Source organism: Onychomys torridus, chromosome 8 (genome assembly GCF_903995425.1).
Source record: "Onychomys torridus chromosome 8, mOncTor1.1, whole genome shotgun sequence".
NCBI lineage: Eukaryota > Metazoa > Chordata > Mammalia > Rodentia > Cricetidae > Onychomys > Onychomys torridus.
In genome coordinates, this window is record NC_050450.1 from 17,725,660 (window position 1) to 17,742,857 (window position 17,198).

General features: G+C 52.2%; 3 protein-coding genes across 4 annotated transcripts; 2 read left to right on the plus strand and 1 right to left on the minus strand.

Moving 5' to 3' along the window:
• Window positions 1–1,412: 1,412 nt before the first annotated feature.
• LOC118588857 (phosphoglycolate phosphatase) lies at window positions 1,413–4,091 on the plus strand. The gene is made up of 2 exons (XM_036195461.1): window positions 1,413–2,125; window positions 2,219–4,091. The coding sequence occupies exons 1-2, from the start codon at window positions 1,486–1,488 to the stop codon at window positions 2,542–2,544; spliced, it is 966 nt and encodes a 321-aa protein (XP_036051354.1). The 5' UTR covers window positions 1,413–1,485; the 3' UTR covers window positions 2,545–4,091.
• Window positions 4,092–4,170: 79 nt separating this feature from the next.
• Bricd5 (BRICHOS domain containing 5) lies at window positions 4,171–6,526 on the plus strand. Its single transcript, XM_036195464.1, has 5 exons — window positions 4,171–5,285; window positions 5,477–5,632; window positions 5,702–5,803; window positions 6,052–6,205; window positions 6,300–6,526. Exons 1-5 carry the CDS (start codon window positions 5,154–5,156, stop codon window positions 6,392–6,394), a joined length of 639 nt encoding a protein of 212 aa, XP_036051357.1. The 5' UTR covers window positions 4,171–5,153; the 3' UTR covers window positions 6,395–6,526.
• Mlst8 (MTOR associated protein, LST8 homolog) lies at window positions 4,560–10,150 on the minus strand. Of its 2 annotated transcripts, none has more exons than XM_036195463.1 (9): window positions 10,091–10,150; window positions 9,411–9,613; window positions 9,199–9,247; window positions 8,954–9,116; window positions 8,546–8,621; window positions 8,311–8,463; window positions 7,426–7,550; window positions 7,144–7,307; window positions 4,560–7,041 (listed from the first exon to the last, which is right to left on the minus strand). In XM_036195463.1, the coding sequence occupies exons 2-9, from the start codon at window positions 9,537–9,539 to the stop codon at window positions 6,923–6,925; spliced, it is 978 nt and encodes a 325-aa protein (XP_036051356.1). In that variant the 5' UTR covers window positions 9,540–9,613; window positions 10,091–10,150; the 3' UTR covers window positions 4,560–6,922. The 2 variants fall into 2 exon arrangements, with proteins under 2 accessions (XP_036051356.1, XP_036051355.1); XM_036195462.1 differs by having other exon boundaries at window positions 9,199–9,250.
• Between the last annotated feature and the right edge of the window lie 7,048 nt (window positions 10,151–17,198).

The window sequence follows — 17,198 nt, forward strand, 5'->3', positions numbered from 1 at the left end:
GTGAAGAACCAGCCTGCCTCTAACTTAGGCTTAAAAGCCATCTTATAGTAAAGACAAACTGGGTCAACTACTGTTTATGATTAAATCTGTTTCTCAAGGATTGGGTTATGCCCACTTGTGATCTTAACTACAAATGGTTCTGTACTGCCTGTTCCAGGAATGGCAATCATGTCTTTGTTTCAAAAAGTTGTTTATAACCTCTTGCACCCCTACCTTTGTTTCAAAAGGTTATGTAAGTACCCATGACTACCTTGTTGTCTTTGTTTCAGGAGGTCATTAGGACCTTATGTTTTGCTACTATAACCTAACCTATTTTGCCTGCCAAACCCCTGAGCTCTATAAAAGCCTGGTTTTCCACACATCCAATGCTGACCTCCCGAATCCTGCCTTAGGGGGAGACAGCCCATGTACACGAATAAAAAAGCTAGATTTAATTAATTGTTTGCTTTAGTTAATTTGGCCATGATGATCTGTGTCTGTGGTATTTCTCCTCCTGTTTCTGGGATTAACAGAGTACGATCTTTAATCGAAATTCCTCTAGTCCAAAGGCGAGAATTTTAAAAAGACTAGAACAAACAAATTAGAGTGGATATATAATCGAAGCCAGAAATGTGGTTGGGGGGTAACCGTTATTGACCAGATAGTAAAAGGACTTTTGTGAAATGTTGGAATTATGCTATATCTGATACTTGACACATGAGCATATTAATATGTAAAAATTGATCTGTACTTAAGACTTAAGCCCATCATTGTATACTATGTCTCAATAGTATTACTAGTTGACGAGGACGATAATAGCTACCAATTGCTGAATATCCTACTGCAGGCAATGTCCCCCTGGACTTAAATCCCACTGCTTTGCCATTACTGTGGCTCATGTCACTTCGAGGTCCTGGGAAGTTCCCAAAGACTCCAAAGACTGAGAGGTTTAAGTGCCGACTTCTCTCTAAGACGCTTCCGTGACTGCGGTGCTGGTGGCCCCTCCCGCCGGGCTCCTGCAGACAGCCCCGCCCAACCAAGGCCTCCAGAAGAAGTAGCCAATCAGCAGCCGGCCTGGCCCGGGGTCACTGACCTGGAGTCTCCGTCACCTAGGCTGACCACCAGTTTCCAATGAGCGAGCTACCCCGCGGCCATGCACGACCAGCCGCCTTACATCCCATGCCATTCGCGGCCCGCAGCGTTTCCGCAGAGTACGCTTTACCCTTGCCGGTAGGCGCTGTGCCAGCCAATCATTGGTGTTTCCGGGCCAGGCAGCCAATGGCTGCCCGCCTCCGCGCCGGCCTCGGGACGGTTGCGGCTGTGCGCCTCGCTGCTCGCGGGAAACGGAGATGGATTGGCGCAAGCAGAGCCCAGTGGGCGGTGCGCACGAGGAGCGGGGCCAATGAGCGTTCCAGAGGCGGGGCGGGCGCCGCGGCGGGCGGCTGCGAGGAGCGGCCGGTAGTGGTGGCGGCGGTGGCGGGTGGCGGCAGCGGTCAGCGGTCGGCCATGGCGGAGGCGGAGGCCGGCGGCGACGAGGTCCGCTGCGTGCGGCTGAACGCCGAGCGGGCCAAGGTACTGCTGGCCGACGTAGACACGCTGCTGTTCGATTGCGATGGCGTGCTGTGGCGCGGCGAGACGGCTGTGCCCGGCGCGCCGGAGACTCTGCGGGCGCTGCGGGCCCGCGGCAAGCGCCTGGGCTTCATCACCAACAACAGCAGCAAGACTCGCAGGGCCTACGCGGAGAAGCTAAGGAGCTTGGGTTTCGGCGGCCCGGCGGGACCCGACGCGGGCCTCGAGGTCTTCGGCACGGCCTACTGCAGCGCGCTCTATCTGCGCCAGCGCCTGGCCGGCGTGCCGGACCCCAAGGCCTACGTGCTGGGCAGCCCGGCCTTAGCCGCCGAGCTGGAGGCCGTGGGTGTCTCCAGCGTGGGTGTGGGCCCGGAGGCATTGCAAGGCGAAGGCCCGGGCGACTGGCTGGCCGCGCCGCTCGAACCCGACGTGCGCGCGGTAGTGGTGGGCTTCGACCCACACTTCAACTACATGAAACTCACCAAGGCCGTGCGGTACCTGCAGCAGCCCGACTGTTTGTTCGTGGGCACCAACATGGACAACCGGCTCCCGCTGGAGAACGGCCGTTTCCTTTCGGGTCCGTGCGCCTAGGGGCTGGAGGTTGGAGGGCGGGCCCAGCCCTTCCGTGTCTTCTGACCCGCAGCGTCCCCTTCCCTCCCTCGCCCTGCAGGTACCGGCTGTCTGGTGCGAGCCGTGGAGATGGCCGCCCAGCGCCAGGCGGACATCATCGGGAAGCCTAGCCGCTTCATCTTCGACTGCGTGTCCCAGGAGTATGGCATCAACCCGGACCGCACCGTCATGGTGGGAGACCGCCTGGACACAGACATCCTCCTGGGCACCACCTGTAGCATGAAGACTATCCTGACCCTCACCGGAGTCTCCAGTCTTGAGGATGTGAAGAATAATCAGGAAAGTGACTGCATGTACAAGAAGAAAATGGTCCCTGACTTTTATGTTGACAGCATAGCCGACCTCTTGCCTGCCCTTCAAGGTTAAAGATCTAGTATCTTTAATCTCTGGAATAAAAAAAAATGAAAATCAGTTACCTAAATTAATAGGTGGGGCTTACAAATGGCTCAGTTAGGTTGCTACAGGTTAATTGGAGTTAAGCAAAGGCAGTAGTTAACCTTGTAAGTAAACTTTGGGGGGTGTTGTTTACAGAAGATTGTATTTTAAGATGCACTTTTAAACTTGGAAGGCATTATGGGGTGGGCCCTGGGCTTTATATGTGTTAGCAGGGGTGGGCATAGCGTCTCCACAGGATTCAGGTTAACTGAAGTGGGTCGAGGGTTTTGTGTCGTGTTTTATACTGAAAAATATTTTCAGAGATCAGACCCTCAGATGGGCAAAGAGGAAAGGAAGGCTCCTAATGAGACACGTGTGCCCACCAAAAACGGGGGTTCCCCCAGTGTCATCCTAGAGCAGAGAAGCCTGCTGCTGTGCCCCAATTCCTCGCCTGAGGGTGGGGGTGGAGGAAGCTGCTCCCAGGTGAGATTACTGTTGCTGGGGTCTGGTATGCTGCCCTTGACAGCTTCCACTGACCCCTACTTCTTTGAAAACCTCTTTGATGTCAGTTGTGTTTCAGATGCCCAGCACCACAGCCTCTCATGCACAGTTAACAGCCTAGCTAAATTTTGACTCTCTTGTGTCTCACTGAGTGTGGTCTGCTGAACAGCCAAGCGGGTATGGATGCTTGCACTGAACTCCATACTTCTGTACAGGGATCTTAAAACAGTATTTATTTTTAAAAAAATTTTTTTTCTTAAACTACTGAACAGCATTGTGGAATTGGATCTTAAGTGTATGGATTAATAGCTGTGCTGTCTCAAGGGCAAATCCAACTGAAGAAATCTCATACCCCAGTCAGCAGCATAGCCATTGTGCAAGCCAAGGATTGCCTTGTTTCCCAGAGTGCCCTCTGGGTATGGAAGGAGTCCTGAGAATAGTCGTCTCTACCACCACATCCAACCTCCCTTGCCTATGTCCTTTGGGTTGTGGCTGGGTTATATGTCTGTGCTCCACAAAACCATCTGTTTCCAGCCAGAAGGCCCACCTTACCAACCAGTTGGCTTCTCAGCATCTCTGGCCTTTTCCTCTGCTCTGTAAGTCTCTGACCTTTAGCAGTCTGCTGAGCAGACTGGGCAGCATTCATGGAGCAGACCCAGGAAGCTGTTCCTTTTGGCTTACCCCTTCCTTCCTGGCACCTTGCCCCATACCAAGTGGCTTCACCTGTTCACAACAATAAAATGTATCCCATGCTTGAAGCTGCTCCCGGGTCAGGGGTGGCTGGGAGTGGAATAGTGCCGTAATTCAACGGAAGGCAGTAGTACCTGTGATGCTGGTGGTGCAGATCCTCTGTGAGGGTGGCTCCCTGAGTCTGGGTAACGAACAGACCTGTTATCACCCACATTAGGAGCACTTCACAGGTGAACAGCAAGGAATGCCCCCTCTTCTACTGAGCAGCAGCCCGAGAACCTGTGGGTGTTACACTGCCAGCTTGTTTCACTATGTGAACTCAAATGCACATTAAACTCTCAAACCTACACTGCCTTCCTCTATCTATTTTGAGTAGCAGCTGTCTAGCTATGGGTGGGGAGCAAGGCAGGAATACCTAAGGTAGGCTGAGGTCCCAGTTCTAAAATCTTACATAGTGGACATGACCACTGCAGCCCCACCCTTTTTTTGAGGAACAAGTCCTGAAGAAACAGGAAGTATTAGCATAAAACCAGAGTTGAATAAAGCTACTGGGTAAAACGTGTGGATGTGTGTACAGCTGAACTGTCAGGTCAAATAGCTAGACAGAACAAGGACCAGAACAATTAACAGCTTGGTTAGAAAAACATGATAGGGAACAAACAGGCTTAGACCTTGATGTACAGCAAGCCATTTCTATAGTCCAGCCTGGAGCCCACTTGTCACACAAGAATATCCACAGCCCCATTTGGTGTTAATGGGGTCTGGAAAAGGCTTGGGAGTTGTGGGGAAAAGTAAGAAAGCAATTAGCCACATACTGATGGTTCATTGAACATTTATTGATGGTTCATGTGTCTAACTCAGGAGTCCAGAGATAACAGACTCCCAAGAAAGAAATCTGCCCACCCAGACAAAATCATCCTGGATAAGACCTCTAGCCAGTTGTTCTGACTTCCTACCAAGGCCCTGCTTTCACTTGCTCACAGAAACCATGTTCTGCATAGGCCAGCTGTCCAGAGACATGCCTGGTGACCAGTAATCATCACAGTGGGAGAGAGGGCTGTCCTGGCTCTGACCCGGGCTATCAGATACTGGAAGGAAGCAGCGGGGTCAGGAGGGAGGATACAGTTTGACTGTCAAAGGCATCCTGAGGTTTCCCTGGCTGACTCCTCCAAGGGGCCCGTAGACAATCAGTGCATTGTCAGCAGGGGCTGTAGCATGGAGCAAAGACACATCCACACCGAGAGCCTCAGGTCCAGGCTTGTTGAGGTAAGTGTCTCTACCACCCCCACACAAGAACACAGGGGTAGATACCTAGATACCGCAGGAGACGAGTGTTACCATCGACCATCAACCCTTTCCCTGAGGAAGTCGGCTCCCTGGTCTCTAAGCCAGAAGCCCCACTGACAGTAATGTGCCCCCAGGTGAAGACTAAACCCTGCCATAGGGGCTGGAGAGCTGCAGGCCTGCTGCTACTGCTGACACTGGCCACTGCAGGGGCCATAGCTGGAGGGCTTCTTGGCTTCATGTACAGCCCTCCCAAGGTGAGCCACCCACCAAGCCTAGGGGTACATGGAGTGGGAAGTGGGCAGTGGGCAGGAAGGCCAGTACCTGTTAGCCCTCCCCCAGGGCCAGGCCTAAACACTGGCCTTGAGCAGAGAACCAGAAGGAACAAAGGCCTACTTAGGTGATGTGGAAATACGGATGTCAGGGCTGAATTCCAAAAACCCTTTAGCCATTGTTGCAGATGCTCCAAAAGACCTTCTCGAGCTCCAAAGTACCCTGGTCCAACCAAACCACTCTGGTGGACGTGGCCCAGAACATGGCAACTATCGTGGTAACTCCGCTTCAGAGCAACCACAGCTGGGCCGTGCTGTTCGACGGGCAAAGTGTGAGTGGGCTCGGGAGGGGACAGAGCGGAGGTATCGGGTGGCCTTGACTTACCTATCTGCCTTCCCAGGGCTACATCTGTTACCGCCCTGCAGAGCACCAGGCCTGCTTCCTCCGTCTGATGGAAGCCCAAGATTGGGAGACCCTACGGCTGCTAGTGAACACTTCAAGGGTGAGCAGTACTACTTGGCTTGCCACCCCTCCCACCCACCCCCAAGGCCAGGGGACAAACAAAAGGTCCTCTGTGCAGCCCAGCTGGGCCAGCCAAGGCTCTGGTTTCAGGGGAACAGAAAGCTCTATCTTCCCCTCACTAAGGCTGTTGACAAAAGCAGGTGGAAGGGCCAGCAGGCTGATATGAATGCCCTACCCAGCCAGGATCAAGGAAGTACTATATGGTGGCCCACTAGAGTCTCTCTGCAGGCCCAAGAATCCTATGTGCCTGGCCAAGACACACACTATGCCCAGGAGCTGCTGGCAGTTTTGGGGGGGCATACCGTGGACCCTGCCCAAGTGGGAGCTTCGGTGCAACACCTTTGCATGGACACTCCCATCTACTGGGCCCGACGAGCAGCGGGTGAGTTGGGGTAGGTTGAGTGAGAAGCCCTAGGGCTCCTGCAGGACAGTACTGGGCGGGAGCCCTTGGGACTCATGAGTTCCCTTCTCCCCAGGGCCCCAGAGACAGCGGCTGATCTACCTCTGCATTGACATCTGCTTCCCGAGCAACATCTGTGTGTCCGTCTGCTTTTATTACCTTCCAGACTAAGCCCCTACCAAGCCCTCATGGCCTTTGGTCCCACAGGCCACTCCTGTTCCTACAGGTCAGCAAGCTGGTCAGGTCACCAGCACCAACAAAGGGCAGCTGACAGTAGGGACAAATAAACCCAGATTACCTGGCCATGGTGGTACTTTCTGGGGGCCTTAGGACCTATATAGGGGTAGAGAGGGACAAAAGTGGGGGGGGGTAACATACCTGGGAAATAGGCACCAACCTCAGATCTCAACAGTTCCAAGCCCTCTGGGTCTAGCCTCTAAAGGGAGAAAAGACTCCCAGTCCAGGCCCATGTAGTCTGGCTTAGTGAGCCTTCTGACAACAAACTGGGCATGCAGAGTCCCAAGGTAGAGTGGCCAACAGTCTAGGTTGGCCAAAAGGGGCCAGGGTAGTCTGGTCAGGTCTGGCTGGCCTGACAGGCAGAGGCTGACCTGAGAGGCCAGGCTATTGTTCAGGTCCATCCACTTGGAGCGACTATACCAGGCATTTCTGACTGCCCAACGCAGCCTCTAGGGGTAGAGGCTAACCCAGCACGCTGTCATTGAAGGCCAAGCAGACGACAGCTTTCTGATGGCCACCATACTCTCTCTTGATCTCTCCGGTCTCTACACACCAGAGCCGGGCCAGGTTGTCAGAGGAAGCTGCAAGAAGAGATCAGGCAGAAGAGAAGCAGCAAGCATGAATGACCTCTCTAGAGGCCTAGGCAATGGGGGGGGGGGGGGGGGGTTTGAGACAGGGCTCACCTGTGACTATGTACTGGGAGTCCCCTGAGAAGGCACAGCCCCACATCCAGCCACGGGATGACTCTCCAGGGTTACTACTCTTGATGCTGAGCTCTGTCATCAGGGAGAAGTTGGATGTCCTCCAAATTTTACATGTCTGGTCAGCTGAACAGGTAGCAAGGAGCCTGGGGTTGGACATTGGGTATCTCAGCAGCTACTACTACCCTGTATCCACTTACCATACACCAGGTAGTGTCCCCAGCCCCTGCACATGCCCCCTCCCCCCAGGACCCTAACACGCACGTGGAGTCAGGGCTGAAGCGGCATTGCAGGGCATAGCGTGTGTGGGCTGGAATCTTGGTCTTGGGAATGAGCTGAGTCACCTCGTCACCAATGCCCCCTGTCAGGTTCCAGACATAGCAGTTTCCCTATAGGATAGGAGGGCAGTCCTTCAAACCCAGACCCTCAGCTCTGGACTTGGATCCAGGGACACCTGGGCCAGGGTAGGAAGGTTGGCATCTTGGGTCAGATCTATAGGAAGCTTTGCCCTAACAAGGAACAATGCCCAGCCAGCCAAAAGCAGGAGGCCACACAGGCTAAGGACTTAAGCACAGCTCCCTTGAGACTGCTGCTGGCCAACAGAGATGTGCAGGAGAGGAGGTGGTAAGGAGGGCGCCCAAATAGAAGGTGTAACAACCCAAGGCTGGGAAGAAGGAATGCAAGGATGTGGAACAAGTGATGTTCTAGGATTTAAAAGGAGAAAATGAGACTAGAGATGAAAGCAGGGACCAAACCAAAGCATCCTGCAGTCCATGAGAAGGAGCCAGAGCATCTAAAGAACAGTGCAGCCTGCCATAAGGCTAAAGGATACTTCTACAGTTGAAGGAGAACAAACCAGGTGTCCCAGGAAGGCCACAGAGCAGTTTGTCAGTATCAGGGAAGATCAAAGTCATGGACTGGAACATAAAAGGAAAGGAGGAATAACTGGCCCTGAGAAAAACTGGTTGAGGTGTCTAGTGTGATGGGTAAGACATGGCAGACAGCAAGCTGGACATCAGGAGTGGTACCCAAGTGTCTGACTTGGGAGCTGGGTGGAAAACTTAGAGAGGACTGAGGGACAACCAGGGAATCAACTCATCTGCAGAAGATGAGGGACTAGGTGCTGCTGTACCCAATCCCAGTACTCACAGCACTATTGACGGCTGCCATGTAGCTGGCATCGGGGTCAATGTGGGCAGATGTGATGGAAACCTCAGGCTCAGGGATCAGCTGCTCGTTGTGGTCTGTCTTCAGGTCCCAGATGTGGATAGCACCGCTCTGGTCACCCACAATGAGTTCTGCCTGGGATGTAGTGGAGGTAAGATGTGGCAGTATCTCTGCCCTCCACAGCCCCTAGGTACCTGGCCCCATGAGTGCTTCTCACCTGGTTGGGATGCAGACACACGCAATTAATGGGTGCATTCACCTGGAAGATACGCTGGCACTGCAGGTTCCGGGACCTGTGGGAGTTGGGGTTGCACACAGTGTCTCTGCTATTAGTGTGCCACCAGAAGCCCCCATTCTCTGCTAGTAAGAGTTGCTTCCTTCCACCTTAGGAGATTGTGGCTCTTCCCCACAGAGGGTAGTGTGAGCCCAGTAAAAAGGGGATGAAAGTCCGGCCGCTAGCCTGAAGGCAGGGCTGGCTCTTTGATGTCCATCTTGCTTTCCTTCTTCCCTCAAACACCCACTCAAAGCCCCCTTGATTAGTCTGTTCATAGAATACCTGCCCAAGGACAATCCCCTGGCTGCCCTCTCCTCAGGCAGCCATCCTCTCCAGCCCAGCACTCCACACCTGAGGTCCCAGATTCGAGCCGTGCAGTCCTCCCCGCCCGTGTACATCCAGCGGCCATCCTCATGAAAGCCCACAGATGCAATGTTCTTATTGACTCCGTCATAACTGATGATGGGGTTGGGGTTATTGGAGTTGAGATCATACATGCGGATATGTTGGTAACCTAGGGACACAGTCTGAATTGAAGCATGGATGCCAGGTAGTCCTGCCACCAGGCAAGGACAGAGGTCAAGAATCTTAGGTACCTGCAGCAGCAATCATGCTTCGGTCTGGTGTGATCTCCAATGCATTCACCTGCTGAGTATGTTAAGGATGATAGGAAGGGAACCCTGGAAAGGGAGGCCTTGGGACCATAGGCCATCAAGACCCTCACGACCTGGCCTGAGTTTCCCCGGGCACTTGCATTCATACTTAATCCTGGCCAGCACCACCCTGCCTGCTCCCAAGTGGAGGATACAGAGTCCTGATGCTGCACTGTTCGAGTGCAGATGCCACTATGCGCCTGCCAAAAGCGCACAGTGTGGTCATAGCCTGCAGTTGCCAAGATGACAGGGTCACTGCCCACTGTGCCTGGGGTGGTGTTCATTGTTTGATAGCAGGGAAAAAATGAGGCCTGCACTGGGCCAAGAGCTGATAGGCAAGGTCCAAAGGTCAAAACATCTAGAGGAAAAGAGGTATGTATGAGAGAACAATATGCACACTACACAGAGTATTATCTCTTTAAAGATAAGAAAAACGAGAGAAGCGACTCAGCTCCTCTGCTTCCCTGCTTCAGGGATGGAGACGTCACCCCGCCTGCAGCCAGCAGGAGGCAGTCACACATAGAGGGCAATCACAGGGGCGCCGACTGCCGCAAGGATAGGCAACGCATGCGCAAGGCGACTGGGGGGGGGGGGGAGAGAAGCCGGGCAACGCATGCGCAGGGCGACTTGGGGAAGCCGGGCAACGCTGCTGCTGCGCATGCGTAGCTGACCGGCTTTGGGATCTGATGGGTGGGGGCACTGTGTGGCAAGACCCCCGAGCTCCCCTGTGCTGTGCAGGCCGCCCTGGCTCTGTCCTACCAGCTTGATTACCCCGACCGCACCCTCCTAGCCACCCAGCTGCTGGTACGCAGCCCTTGTCCCGCGGCCTCCGTACCTTACACACGCTCAGCACTCTGCCTTGGTCCAGGACGGCGAGGCGAGGAGGAGCGAGTCGATGGAAGCCGGGCCGAACCTAGAGTTATCGATAGCGGCTCTGGGCGAGACCATGAGTCCGGGGAGTGGGGGAGTTGACAGTGATACCAAAGTTCTGGAACCAGGAACTGCAGAAGCGGTTCCGCGCGGAGTGGGCGTCAGCCGCGACCCCAGCCTTGTACTCACTGGACATCACAGCCATGGTGCGGCTGCCTATTTCCAGGCTTGGTTCCCAGGAAGGATTGCACTGTCGTCCCCCCACCTATTGCACACATATACAATCCCCTACCCTACCTATCAAGCTACAATTTCCAGGCAAATACAAAACTTTCAGATTAAAAAAAAAAAAAAATTTTTTTTTGTATAAGCATATCTCAAACGTACTAAAAGAATTACTTTCTTACAAGAAGTTCAAATGCAACTGGGCATTCTGTACTTCTATTTACTTTATCTGGTAACCCTAGTCGGGGCCTTTTCAGACCTGCCCAGCCCCAGTCTGACCCTCAATGCATACAAGTTAGCCTAGGAACTCCTTTAAAACTGCAGATTCTCATGCCTCCGTTTTTTTGGGTTTTTTTGGGGGGTGCGGTGGGGGGGTGGTCAAGACAGGTTTCTCTGTGTAGTTTTGGTGCCTGTTCTGGAACTTGCTCTGTAGACCAGGCTGGCCTTGAACTCACAGAGATCTGCCTGGCTCTGCCTCCCCAGTGCTGGGATTAAAGGTGTGCGCCACCACGCCTGGCGCCTCTATTTTTTTACAGCCCTCTGAACTCCACGAAATTAGCCTTGTTTTCCCATGATTCCTTCCCACGACACCTATAGATGGCTGCAAACCCCTTTTTCCTCTGACCACAGAGAGGTTGAGTCCAGATAGTCCGCTAAAGCCAATTCCTGTCCATGCACTCAGGTCCTTGATCATAGACAACTCCCCCACCCCACCCCGTACCTTTTCCCAGGCCCTCTTTACCTTTACCTCCTTAGCTTCTCTCTCTCTCTCTCTCCCTCCCCCCCCCCCCTCTCTCCAGTCTCTCCAGGCTGGACTCGAACTCACAGGGATCCACCTGCCTCTACCTCTTGAGATTAAAGGTATGCACCACCACTACCTGGCTTTGTTTTTTCAACCAGGGTTTGGTATCCCACAGCGGCTTCAAACTTATGTAAGCAGGACGACCTTGAACTTTAAGTCCCCTGTCCCTCACTGTAGGCTTTGCACAAGCTAGGCATGTACACTACCATCTGAATGTCAATGCTAATCCAGCCTCCCCTTAATATTTTAGAACTAAAAACAATCCCAATACTTTTTCCAGCTCGACTCTCTCCTCCAAAGAGCTGTCCTCACCATGTTGGTAGCTCCACTTGCTACCTCCCCCTCCTTCCTCAGCTTTACCCCCAAGCTCTTTGGGGAAATTCCTCAAGGCCACTGCCCAGCTTAGTCTGCCAAGCCCAGTAGATACTTTCTTTCCACCTCTTGACCCTTGTGTACTGTGCATGACAGAAAAATCTCATCTCCTCCTTTGTGCCCTAGTAACCAGTACCAGATCTACCTCAATGGGCTCTCTTCCTTTCCCCTCCCCCTCCTGACACTCACCCCTTTTCTCTTTGCCTTACCCGAGAGGCCCTGTGGCTTCCTATGTCATCTTTAGTCTGGTGTCCCGCCACTCTCATCTCCAACTCCCAGGCTCTTGAAGCACATCCAGTTCTCCGTTAAATAAGGCACACAATGGCCAGGCGGTGGTGGCACACGCCATTAATCCAAGTGCTTGGGATGCAGAGGCAGGCAGATCTCTGTGAGTTTGAGGTCAGCTTGGTCTACAGAGCGAGTTCCAGGACAGCTAGGGCTACACAGAGAAACCTTGTCTTGAAAAAACAAACAAACAAACAAAAAATGGGGGCACATAAATGCCACATAGCGAAGACCACGTCTCATGCCTAGGGTAACTCCTCACTGACCAGTTATCCTTCTGTGAGCAGTGTCCAACTCTGTTATAACTGACTATATATAGTACATCCCTCATCCTTGCCATTTTCAGACAACGATTTCACCTGGCACCCATCTCCTCACATCTTTTCCTCCCCCAGACAGGGTTTCTCTGTGTAGCCCTGGCTGTCCTGGATCTCGCTTTGTAAGCCAGACTGGCTCGAACTCACACCTGCCTCTGTCTCCCGAGTGCTGGGATTGAAGGCGTGCACCACCACCACCACCACCACCCCCACACATCTTGGGAAGCCCTGCTCCAGTCCCCCTTAACAGTCAACCTGTTTGCCACACGCTCTTCCCCCTCCTCCTCCTCTTCACATCATTTCATACAGCCCAGGCTGGTTGCTCTGTAACTAAAGATGACTCTGACCTCCACCTGCCACAAGGTGTGCCTGGGTGGTCTTTTACAAACTCAAATCTGGCCTTATTAATCCACAAGAGTCTTCAGGGGTTCTGGGAACCTTCCAGGTTCCTGGGTCTAGCCCTAATCTCTCCTCCCCTGAGGCCACTGGTTCAGTGGAGAGTGTGACAGTCTTTCACCACACCCTGACTTAGATCCTTTGCCTGTCCCTAGGCTGTTCTTCCCTCCACCCCTTCACCTACCCAGTTCTTGGCTCTCTCATAAAGCACCTTCACTTTATGAGCTTGTTCTTTGTGGGACTTTGTGCTGGTTCAGGTGAAACTCACAAAGCATAAAATTGTCCCTTTATTAAAGGTTTATTTTTATTTATGGGTATGTGTGTGTGTCCATGTTAGTATGCATACATGCATGCAGGCGCCTTCAGAGGCCAGGAAAGAGTATATGATCCCCTAGAGCTGGGGTTTACAGATGGTTGTGAGCTACCTGATACAAGTGCTGGAAACTGAACTCAGATCCTCTGCAAAAAACAGAATTGCTCCTAACTGATGAACCATCGCTGTAGTCACACAATTGGCCATTTAAATTGAACAGTTCAGGCAAGGGATGCAAATCAGTTGTAGAGAGATTGTCTGGTACATTCTAGGCCATCCCAGCAATATATAAATACAAACAGAATGAATAATTTAGTCAACAGGACACAATCCTGGCACTTGGGAACCTGAGTCAGGACGATTGTGAGTTCAAGGCCAGCCTCACTTGTCTACATAGTGAGATCCTGTATTTAAAAAAGAATCGGGCTGGAGATATGGCTCAGCGGTTAAGGGCAGTGGCTCCTCTTCCAGAGGACCCGGGTTTGATTCCCAGCACCCACATGGCAGCTCACAACTGTCTATAATTCCAGTTCCAGAGGATCTGACACCTTCACACAGACATACATGCAGGCAAAACACCAATGCACATATAATAAAAACAAGTTTAAAAAAAAAGAATCAATTTGATGGTACACTGACTTTAGTGCATTGACATTGTGCAACTACTACCTCTATGTGGTTACCAGATGTTTCCATCCTTCCCTTAAAAGACTAAGCAGAAGCTGGGCGGTAGTGTCACACGCCTTTAATCCCAGTGCTCGGGAGGCAGAGGCAGCCTGATCCACAGAGTGAGAACCAGGACAGCCAGGGATACACACTGAAACCCTGTCTTGAAGAGAGAGAGACTAGGCAGTTACTCCCACCTTCTTTCCCCAACCCAGGCCCTGGAAACCACTAACCTTGTCTCTATGTGTTGGCCACATATCAATGGAAACACAAAGGTATAGCCTTTTGTATCTTGTTTCTCTACTTAGCATTGTGTTTTCGAGGTTCATTCAGTGGTATGGGCCACTATATCATTTCTTTCTGTAGCTAAACAGTATCCTATTGTATGCATGGACCTCATTTTATTTGTTTGCTGATGATGGACACCTGAGTTACTTCCTTCTTTCAGCCATTGTGACATAGTGCTGCTATAAATGTTTATGTATGCAAGCGTTTGTGTGCACACATGTTTTCATGTGACTTGGAACTATTTTTGGAATGTGTGGTGATATGTTGTGTATCAACTAAAGCTTGCCTGAGGATCAAAGGACAGAGCCAGCCACTAGATTAAACATAGAGGCCAGGCAGTGCTGGTACACACCTTTAATCCTAGCACTCAGAAGGCAGAGATCCATCTAGATCTTTATGAGTTCAAAGCCACCCTGGACTACATGAGATTGACTCAGTCTAGGAGAGAAACGGAGCCAGGCAGTGGTGGCACAGACCCTTAACCCTGGTACTTGGGAGTCACACACCTTCAATCACAGCACTTGAGATCTCACACCTTCGCTACACGCCATTAATCCCAGCACTAGGAAGGAAGTGGAATGACTGGGCAGAGAAAGGCATATAAGGGTGAGGAGACAGGAATTCGGCCTTCCAGCTGAGGACTCAGAGGATTCGTGAGGATAGGATCTCGCCTTCCATTTGGCCTGAGGATTCGGTAGTGGTGAGAAGTTTCTCTAGTGGCTTGTTCCTTTGTCACTCTAACCTCTCAGTGTTTACCACAATATCTGGCTCTAGGTTTTTATTATAAAACCATTTAGGATTCGTGCAACAGGAATGGAATTACTGGGTCATGTTAGCTCTATGTTCAGCCACTGAGCCTTTTCTCCAGCCTGCTATGTTCAACTTTTTGAGTAACTGCCAAAACATCCTGAGTGTTTCACTACATCACACTTAGTGTTCTACAGTGACTTCACTCAGGAGGATCAGTCCCCATCTGGGGACATCTCAGAAAACAGGCCCAGAGCTGTAGAACGGCTGTTAAAGGCTCATGGCTGCAAGATGGTGGGTCCCAGTTTGGCCCAGCTGCAGTCCAGACCCTACTCTCTTCTGACCTCATCCTTGCTGGCCAGCTGAGGAGACTGATCCACAGGGACCCTGCACCTCGTATACCTTACTTATCTTCCTTTTTATGAAGCATAAGCTCCCCAAAAGCAGCTTCACTGAAGTGCAGAGGCAGCTATGGTGAGTCCTGGGCATGCTGGATGGAAGAGGACTGCCAGCATCAGAGGGCATCAGTCAGGATGGGACCCACGAACACAGGAGAACAGTGGCCAGCACCAGAGGGCATCAGTCAGGATGGGTCCCACGAACACAGGAGAACAGTGGCCAGCAGCAGAGGGCATCAGTCAGGATGGGTGGGACCCACGAACACAGGAGAACAGTGGCCAGCATCAGAGGGCATCAGTCAGGATGGGACCCACGAACACAGGAGAACAGTGGCCGGCACCAGAGGCATCAGTCAGGATGGGTCCCACGAACACAGGAGAACAGTGGCCAGCATCAGAGGGCATCAGTCAGGATGGGTGGGACCACGAACACAGGAGAACAGTGGCCAGCATCAGAGGGCATCAGTCAGGATGGGTCCCACGAACACAGGAGAACAGTGGCCAGCATCAGAGGGCATCAGTCAGGATGGGTGGGACCCAAGAACACAGGAGAACAGTGGCCAGCATCAGAGGGCATCAGTCAGGATGGGACCCAAGAACACAGGAGAACAGTGGCCAGCATCAGAGGGCATCAGTCAGGATGGGTGGGACCCAAGAACACAGGAGAACAGTGGCCAGCATCAGAGGGCATCAGTCAGGATGGGTGGGACCCAAGAACACAGGAGAACAGTGGCCAGATGTGTGTTCCTGAGCTGTTGTCCTTTCTTCGGGACTCTGGCTGGGGCTGGGAACTAAAGGCTGGGATGCCGCAGATGGTCCAACCCAGAGATTGCTGCTAAACTGGGCGTGGCCCTGGGCATTCTGAGCAGCTTCGGCCTCTCTGTGCGGTAGGAGGAATCTGAAGCGTGTGACTTTTGAGCCTTTGTGAGGTACTACTCACCGGCATAGCACTTCACAGAGGTGGTACCCACAAAAATGACACCTGACATATGCTTCCAGCAACCCGTGAGAAGGCACATTCAACATCACCATTGTATATGTGAGGGCTGGGTACTGGTGCTTGGGGGATGCCCTGAGCAGGCACACAGCTGATAGGCAGAGGCAGGGGCTGCAGGCTGGCTGGCGGCAGCTAAGCATCTGGGAAGAAAGCCAGTCAGGGCTGCAGTGAAGCTGCCATCAGCTCAGCAATTCTGCTGGCTCAGCGGCCCCTCCTCCCAGGATCTTCTTCAGAGGTCTGACATCCTGGAGGGCTGTCCCAGACCCACGAATTTGCATCCTTTAGCCCAGCAAGGGTAGATGCCAGCCTGCTATACTGCCCTCATCCCCAGGTGGATGGGGAGAGCATCCAGGCAGGTGAACATCTCTGTATCCATGAAGACATTCCCATCAGCCCTCCAGACAGAGCTGCCGTCCCATTTTACTGACCGAGCAGCTGAACATCAGGAGCTTGTCTATCATGGTCACTAGCTAGCAGTACCATGGTCTCCTGGACCCCCTCTGGGCTCTAGACTGACCTCGCAAGGGAAGCCTCTGCTTTCCTTCTGCCACTGTTCACCCTTTGACGTAAGGAATCACTGAGATGTCCCTTCCAGACCACAATATGAATATTTAATTGGGACCCTTGAATGTCCTGCCCAAAAGGATCTAGTGGATCTCTCAGGTCTGCGCATCCCTTTTCCTGGGTGGGCTCTACAATGGGATGCCCACACCTGGCCTGTGGAGTTGCTCAGGGGTGCCTGTTTATGGGGTGTAGCTGATGCTGGAGCTGGACAGAGAACAAGAATATGGCAGCTATAAGCAAGGGCCAGTTCTTTACCCAAAAGCAGTCCAAGAATTCTAAATTTAAATTGCCCTTTCAGGTCTTGGTGAACGTATATTTGTCAAAGGTAGGAGGCTAGAACACATTTTATTTAATAGGTTATTAGTGTGAGTTACAACATTGAAGTAGACATTTGGTGAGTGGGCTTCTGTTTGTATTTTTGCCCCAGGTCCTACAAAGATTATTTACCTTAGATGCTCCAAACACAGCAATAATAGTCATGATAATAGCTCTTTTATTTTTGGATATTTACTTATTTTTGTAGTGTTTCCTGTGTGCTTGGCACGATATCATGTGAGGATGAATCCAATGCAGTTACAGTTCCTGCAGGGAGACACAAGAACATCACAATAGTCACAGCAGCTGTTTGCTGGGCATTTACTACATCCAGGATTAACCGTGAGGACACAATTCACCCTGGAGTGGACGCAGGGGACACATTGTT

Bases quoted from the DNA above. Each gene is read 5' to 3' on its own strand.
- Mlst8 (XM_036195462.1), bottom strand. From the start codon at position 9,539: ATGAACACCACCCCAGGCACAGTGGGCAGTGACCCTGTCATCTTGGCA. The intron at 8,464-8,545 runs GTGAGAAGCACT...ACTACATCCCAG, and splicing joins TGTGTCTGCATCCCAACCAG to GCAGAACTCATTGTGGGTGA. The intron at 7,042-7,143 runs GTGAGCCCTGTC...CTCTTCTTGCAG, and splicing joins CTCCCAGTACATAGTCACAG to CTTCCTCTGACAACCTGGCC.
- LOC118588857 (XM_036195461.1), top strand. From the start codon at position 1,486: ATGGCGGAGGCGGAGGCCGGCGGCGACGAGGTCCGCTGCGTGCGGCTG. The intron at 2,126-2,218 runs GTCCGTGCGCCT...CTCGCCCTGCAG, and splicing joins GAACGGCCGTTTCCTTTCGG to GTACCGGCTGTCTGGTGCGA.
- Bricd5 (XM_036195464.1), top strand. From the start codon at position 5,154: ATGTGCCCCCAGGTGAAGACTAAACCCTGCCATAGGGGCTGGAGAGCT. The intron at 5,804-6,051 runs GTGAGCAGTACT...GTCTCTCTGCAG, and splicing joins TGCTAGTGAACACTTCAAGG to GCCCAAGAATCCTATGTGCC. The intron at 6,206-6,299 runs GTGAGTTGGGGT...CCTTCTCCCCAG, and splicing joins CTGGGCCCGACGAGCAGCGG to GGCCCCAGAGACAGCGGCTG.